The sequence below is a fragment of the Bison bison genome, unplaced genomic scaffold (genome assembly GCF_000754665.1).
Source record: "Bison bison bison isolate TAMUID 2011002044 unplaced genomic scaffold, Bison_UMD1.0 scf7180017864367, whole genome shotgun sequence".
In the NCBI taxonomy this organism is placed as follows: Eukaryota; Metazoa; Chordata; class Mammalia; order Artiodactyla; family Bovidae; genus Bison; species Bison bison.
The window spans coordinates 2,604,902-2,612,815 of NW_011494939.1; the positions used below are offsets into that span (position 1 = coordinate 2,604,902).

General features: G+C 39.3%; 1 protein-coding gene across 1 annotated transcript; it reads right to left on the reverse strand.

Annotated features, from left to right (window-relative positions):
* Positions 1-513: 513 nt before the first annotated feature.
* On the reverse strand, positions 514-5,876 carry DNAJC19 (DnaJ (Hsp40) homolog, subfamily C, member 19). Its single transcript, XM_010855634.1, has 6 exons — positions 5,700-5,876; positions 4,884-4,935; positions 4,731-4,804; positions 2,712-2,791; positions 1,984-2,054; positions 514-662 (listed from the first exon to the last, which is right to left on the reverse strand). Exons 1-6 carry the CDS (start codon positions 5,700-5,702, stop codon positions 592-594), a joined length of 351 nt encoding a protein of 116 aa, XP_010853936.1. The 5' UTR covers positions 5,703-5,876; the 3' UTR covers positions 514-591.
* Positions 5,877-7,914: the final 2,038 nt, after the last annotated feature.

The window sequence follows — 7,914 nt, forward strand, 5'->3', positions numbered from 1 at the left end:
AGGTTAAAGTTGTGGCTAAACTCACTTTAAAATTCAGGGCTCTAAGTGAGTAGGGAGTCCTCTGTACCTTGAACAGCCTTCCCTCCCAGTGAGACGAGTCCCTACTAAAACAACCTGTGCTGCTGCTGCTGCTAAGTCGCTTCAGTCGTGTCCGACGCTGTGCGACCCCATAGACGGCAGCCCACCAGGCTCCCCCGTCCCTGGCATTCTCCAGGCAAGAACACTGGAGTGGGTTGCTATTTCCTTCTCCAATAACCTGTGCTAATACCATCGTATTTATCACATTTTAATTATCAGTCTTCCATTAGATTGGGGATTCCTTTAGGGCAGAGACTGTTCACTTTGTCTTGAAATAGGTACCAAATTATTTGTCAAATGAGTAGTGAACAACACTTAAATGGTATGTATTTAGCCATAATCTACAAGTAATCTATAATCTGATTTAAAAGCCTCAAGTATAAACAGATTTATACCAACGCTTTGACTTAGCTTGTGCTAAAATAACTTCTAAAATTTGTAGGTTTGAGGCATTTTATTATAAAAAGCTGGAACGCATAAGAGAATAAGAACTTAAGTCATCATACATTTACTTCATTTTTTAGCTTGACCTTCTAGCAAATCTTTAGCTTCATTGATTTTGGCTGCTATATAAGGAGATCCTCCTATAGGAAGAAAGAAAAAAGGAATAGTTATAATACTGGATTTTTCAATTTCTGCCTGGTGAAAAGCTATTACCTTGTTTCAAGAACTCTAAGATGAAATGAGCAGAAATGAAGTTTTGATTTTTTTAAAAAAAAGCTATGGCATTGGAACCAGATGACTAAAAACACAGTTAATATATTTGATCAGTGGGAAATGATGAGGGAGATTTATACACACATACAATGGCACCTTTTGAAAAAGCTTAAATGAGATTTTTAAAAATTCTCATGTGACTTTGAAATAGTTTGTAAGTTACCTTTTTCATAAATGAACACTGATTTATTGTGTTGTTATAAAATCATGAAATTGTCAGAGACTTCTGAGCTTTGTTGGAAGACCTCACTCTAGTTCTTTTTCCAGTTATCAACAATCCCTTCATGGTATCACCTACAGCTGCTTTCCCACTAAACTGGAGCTGTGATTTGAGTAAGTCTCAAAAAAGTGTGGCCCCAAACCATCAAGCAATCAGTAAGCTTAGTTAAGAGGCAAAATATATGGGTTCCATCCTAGACCCTAAGCAATCAGAAGCTCTCTGGTGTGCCCTTAGTCACTGAGTCGTGTCTGACTCCGTGATCCCATGGATTGTAGCCCTCCAGGCCCCTCTGTCCATGGGGATTTTCCAGGCAAGTATACAGTTAATACCAGCTAAGTTTTGTAGAAGATGTTATGAAGTCAAATACAAATATTTACCACCCCAATTGAAGCCAAAACTTAATGAGAAACCTCTCACATGAAAGTAAAAGGACTTAAACACTGAGTAATGGATTTTGTGGTCTATATTTTGGTATTCCATTTGATCTTTCAACAGAGCCTAGGCTGCTTAGAAGTGTATCAGAAACTAATAAATATATCCTATAGTTCTCTAGGTAACCACTAGTTTAAGAAGTCTAAATGGATGGGGGCAGGGGGGGAGGGGTTGTTAGTTTCATTAACTGAAATTCAACATTTTCCCAAAGAATGTAGACACCCCTCACGCCCCACCCCAAAAGGTAATTAGCAGTGTTTAAGACACATCACAACTGCTGGTCTGAAAACATGGTTAATGCTTATCACTACTTCCAAATGACAGTAGTTACTAAATCTGCTTATTAGTCTATAAGTAAATTTTCTACTCAGTATTTATTCTTTTAAGATACCAAAACAGCAAGTAGACCCAGCTTGGGAGACTGCTCACAAACAAATGGAAGCATTTTCCTTACAACAACCAAGATTTAGCTATAAAATTATTAATAACAATTAGTCACCCAAACAAAATGTTTTAACAACTCTAATGATACTTACCCTTGTCTGGGTGATTTAAAAGCATAATTCGTCGATGAGCATCTCTTATTTTGGCTTTATTGGCAGTAGGGCTAATTTAAAAAAGTAAAAGGTATTGTTTACTTTAGACTAGTTCTGGGTCACATTAAACTATAAAGGTAAGTTGAAAACTGTGCAACTGGATTAAGTCAATAAAACAGTATGAAAAGCTACTTAGGAGCCTCCTCTTTATCACAAGGAAGATGACTATTCTGAATCACAGAACTAAACAGAGCTTAGAAAAATAAGATATTCTCAAAAATTGAGTTGAACTTGAAACTTATTTATGACAACAATCCTGTTATTGGAAAGCATGTTTAAGTATCTGGAAATGAAAGAATTTTCACCACAAAATTTGTCACTCAGTTATAGAGAACAACATTGAGTACTGATGATCTGTTGAAAAACCTACCTCCAGTGAGTTAAAAAGTACTTCTGTGTCAGTGGGCCTTCTCTTTGGACTTTTGTAGGGAATGTTAAGGTTTAAAAAATGTATATAATAGATGGAAGTCCCTGGCAGTCCAGTGTTTAAGACCGTGCTTCCACTGCAGGGGGCATGGGTTTGATCCCTAGTTAAGAAACTTAAGATCCCACATACCACACAGTGTGGCCAAAAATAATAACTCCTAATAAAAGAGAGATCTTTCTTACATTTGCTTACAGCTCTAAATTTGAAAGAAAAATATTAAAAATGTAATAAATTATTTTACCTTACACCTAGTATTAATGCTGCTTCCCGTTTTGTCATTTTGGGTTCAAACCCACCTCTGTAATAGCCACCACTGAAGGCCTGAAAGAGGAAATGCATTTGTAGGAAAAGATTATCAAACTGAAAGTTGCTTAAAAATGTCTGTAAATGTTCACAGAACCAGCAGAAAACTTTTAAGAGTAATTTCTATGGTATTTTAGCTTATAAGCAGCAACAGGTATTTTAATGAACATCCATTTCCAACCTCCCACCTCGCCAGACAACCTAAAAGGTCAAAGAAGACAAAATAACAGTGCCGCAAACCCAGTTCTTCTGGGAGTGAAGGGAAGATTATTCCAAGCTCAGTTCAGTTCAGTTGCTCAGTCGTGTCCGACTCTGCGACCCCATGAATTAAATTAATTGCAGCACGCCAGGCCTCCCTGTCCATCACCAAGTCCCGGAGTTCACCCAAACTCATGTCCATCGAGTCGGTGATGCCATCCAGCCATCTCATCCTCTGTCATCCCCTTCTCCTGCCCCCAATCCCTCCCAGCATCAGGGTCTTTTCAAATGAGTCAACTCTTCACATGGGGTGGCCGAAGTATTGGAGTTTCAGCCCTTCCAATGAACACCCAGGACTGATCTTTAGGATGGACTGGTTGGATCTCCTTGCAGTTCAAGGGACTCTCAAAAGAGTCTTCTCCAACACCACAGTTCAAAAGCATCAATTCTTTGGTGCTCAGCTTCCTTCACAGTCCAACTCTCACATCCATACATGACCACGGGAAAAACCATAGCCTTGACTAGACAAACCTTTGTTGGCAAAGTAATGTCTCTGGCTTTTTAAATGCTGTCTAGGTTGGTCATAACTTTCCTTCCAAGGAGTAAGCCTCTTTTAATTTCATGGCTGCAATCACCATCTGCAGTGATTTTGGAGCCCAGAAAAATAAAGTCTGACACTGTCTCCACTGTTTCCCCATCTATTTGCTATGAAGTGACAAGACCAGATGCCATGATCTTAGTTTTGTGAATGTTGAGCTTTAAGCCAACTTTTTCACTCTCCACTTTCACTTTCATCAAGAGGCTTTTGAGTTCCTCTTCACTTTCTGCCATAAGGGTGGTGTCATCTGCATATCTGAGGTTATTGATATTTCTCCTGGCAATCTTGATTCCAGCTTGTGCTTCTTCCAGCCCAGCGTTTCTCATGATGTACTCTGCATAGAAGTTAAATAAGCAGGGTGACAATATACAGCCTTGAGGTACTCCTTTTCCTATTTGGAACCAGTCTGTTGTTCCATTTACAGTTCTAACTGTTGCTTCCTGACCTGCATATAGGTATTCCAAGTTAGCCATGTTCAAATAAAAACCTGATCTCAGACTGACTAAATGTTTTAGAATAAGTGCTTTATAGGATCTGGAGATCTTTTGAGCAAGTTCTTCAAGGATATTTTGAGGTTCAAGGCAGCTACTAAAACAAGACTTTAAGATAGTACTAAGAAAATCAGGCTACTGGGTCCATTGACCTCGATGCACCAGAAATTATATTGGTAAAGCCTACCCATTATGTAACTCAATCACAACAATAAAAGGCAATTCTCTACAGACTGTCAAAATCATATTCACTCTGAATTTTGACCACAGAGGGTATTATCACATTCAGTCATACCCCAGAGCCCAATTAACTGCTGTGTTATCCAAGTAAGCTGTTACGGAGTGCTACGTCCACACAGTAACCATGGGTCACTTCAGATTCCTAGATCCTTCTGTGTTTGTGATCAGAGCAGATGATGCTGAAGGTAATCATATATGAACAATAAAGTGACATTACCTTTCATGATACTAGAACTGTTAACATCTCTTCCCCAAATTCATCATATATAACATTTGATTCTTTAGCCCCATTACAAAGCTCAGAACTTCTAAACCTCTCCTGTAGGAAGCAAGAGAGGGGGTCTAAAGCAATCACTTAGAATGCCATGGATGTCTGGCTCTAGGCTTCATACACAGCAAAGAATTAGCAAAAGTGCTAAATAAGTCTTACAGTTTTTGGTAGACTTTGAAAAACTTGTTTTACTTGAGGCTCCATATGCTTCATGGCTTGCAAAGCATAACGACCTAAAAACAAAAGCAAAAAAATAATTAAAAAGTCCTCAACGTCTCCTACTTCAGTTCTATCCCCAAACCATAAACAAACCTGCAAATCCTGCAGCAGCAATGGTCAGTCCAACTGCTACCACTGTACTGGCCTGGTAAAGGGAAGCAGAATAAGTATTTATTTCTCTCATTCTCACCCTTATCCTATCATGCCCATTCTCCGATTTCAACTCACTACAAGTTTTATTTCAACGGGACAAACAACTGTGAGGATGAAAATACTCTGCCCAAGGATCCTGCAAATTTTACATCCAATGCATTGTAAAGGTATGCGGCTTTCACTACGGGAGGAAAAAAAAGCAAGTCGATTTGCTTATTTACTTTTACAACAATGGATGATTTCCTGCCCCTTGAAAACTTCTACTTCACCACAGGGAAAGTTAAGTCACATTTAAATTCAATCAAGAGGAATGGAAATAAAGTTTCTGCCAGAGAAAGAACTTTACAGAGGGTTCCCGTAAATTCTGATTCAACGTTAAACGTGAGCTTAACAAAGAGATTAGCTTTTCATAGCGCCTTCGGCCAAATATGTATAGGAATCGAGAAGTATGTCAGTCAGCAAGAGAAAAGGGGGAAGACAGTGCAATGTAGATAAACGACTGCGAGGAGATGGAGGGGAACAGCAGGTATAATCAAATGCGTTTCCATTTATCTCCGAGCCCTAGGGACGGCAGGCACAAAGGCCCGAGAGCGGTGAGCCAACAGCTTTGTGTCCTAGAGAGGGTGACTCCCCCAGGCGCTACACCCCCAGCTCAGAGTCGCATTAGGGAGACAACGGCTCCTCTCCTCCCAGACCTTGAGCAGAGGTTGAGAACTGGGCCTGAGATCGCCCAAGAGGCCGGAAGGCCGAACTCACCATGGCACCTGCTCGGTTCCCCTGCTTCCACCAGGAGCGCGGTTCATCCCAGCCTACCAAGTTTATGCCTTAATCACAAAGTGATTCAGCCACTACCAGCACTTACAAACCACCTAGGCAAGGGCGCCCCAGGAAATACGGCAGTGGCGGCCGTAAACTAGGTCGGAAAACTGTCGTAAAAGTGGGCCAGCGGACGGGAAGGAAAAGGTCGCTCATGCAGTGGGCGGTGGAGAACGCGACTTTGGATTGGTTGGTGGGTGGGCGGGTCACCTCCTTATTAGGTTCAAAGGTGGGGCTTCTCGGCGTTTTGTCCTTCAAGTCTGGCCCCGTTTTGTTCTTTGCCCCTGGGCCTAGAGTATTTGGGAATTCCTAAGGGAAGGGTTTTGGTATAGAAGAGCATGAGCAAATACTGTGTAGCTTCACTCTGAACGTTTTTCTTTCTTTACATCTTAGCACCTCCACTTGGCATTTATTTTGTAACTGTCAAAAGTAATGAATATCCGTATTCCTGCCATTACGATTCCACCATAAAGCCAAATAAATGTGGCGATACAGTATAGCAAAAAGATGTTCTAGAAAATCAAAGGAGCAAGCCATATTGTTTTGGGGGTTGTTCTGTGACATTCTTTTTTTTTTTTTTAATAATTTTATTTAAATACGTGACTTGACGGGAACTTGTGTGAATGTTTGGGGTTTGGTTTTGTGGAATGGAATTACCACTTAAGGACAGTTAATATTCTGATCATGGGATCTCAGGATCACCTCAACTGAAAAATGCTATTTAAGATTACTCCCTTTTTCAAAATAAAAAGTAATGTTTGGTTTTGCCTTACAGGGTATCATATATCTATACATAAAAGGAGAAGAGAAAAACAATGGAGACAATAATGAAAATTTTGCAGTGTGTTGTTTGTATAATGAAAATAAATTTGGAATTAATTCTCACTTAGAACTTAGAAAGTATCAGAAGTCTGTTTACATTGCAATAAAATTCTGCTTTGATGAGCTCTTTGGTTATTAGACAAATATGTGAATTTGTTGGCTTTGTTTTCCTCCTCTGTAAAAAGATTCTGTATTTGGATCCCCAAGGCAACCCTAAACTGTAATGAAATTTATTGTTAACAAACTATCCAAAACTGAGATCCTAGTGTTAAGTGTACATCTTCCTTTTTTGCCTTTTTAAAATCTAGTTCTTAACCCAACAAATACAAAAGATAAGTAAGACATAAGACCTTGGGATCAAATTGGCCTGAAAAAAGTTTAAAGTTCCTATGTTTAAAACTTCCTGTTAACATATGGTTTTGGTATATACAAGCTATGATATGTAGCTTGCTTGAGGAACACAAGCCTAGACTTAGGAAACCAGGGGTGGACAACATAGGGAGACACTTGAAGTGCAGATAGCTGTTTTTGGATGCAAATCAAACTAGAGGCACAATCTGTCTTTGTCACTTACTATTTATGTGCATTTGGGCTAGTTATTCCTGATTCTTCATTTTTCTCATTTGTAAAACAAGAGTATGATGGCTATCTTGCCAAATTTCTGTAAGGATAGAGATGTATATTGTGTATTTTATACATACTTATTGCTCAGTGTGTAGCTATTATTATTACTAAAGAAGGTCAGAGGGAAGTCAGAGTGCAAAGTTCTTCCCAATTCTCATGACACTTCACTCATGAGTGCAAGCACACTAAGGGCATGGGAAGAACCCTTAAAAGCAATTTTTTTAAAAGTCTACTGACTGATAAATAAATGAGTAATCACTGTTTGTTTCTTCTAGCCTGTGGTATCTGCTAGTATACCTTGACTTGTGACTGCATAACTTCAAGAAAGGTCTGTATCTTGAAATCCCTTTCTATTCTGTCTTTATGTTGCCTTTCTCCTCTCTGAATCTTCACAGCCTCCCCTTTAAAGTATACATATAATTGCATGTAGGCCCCACCTGTATAAATTCAGGATAATATCCCCATTTTAAGATCCTTAAGTTAATCATAGCTGCAAAGAGTTTGTCATATAAGGTAATATTCACAGGTTCCAGGTTTTAGGACTTAGTATCTTTGGGGTTTATTATTTAGGCTACCATAGAGAATAAGAGAAGACAGTAGAGGGGGCTTGGAATGACCAGATAGTGAGAAAAGTCTCAAGCACATCTACTCAATTTCTCCTCTCAAATTTGTTGACCAAGTAAGTCACTTTTGGGGGAGGAATAAGTGA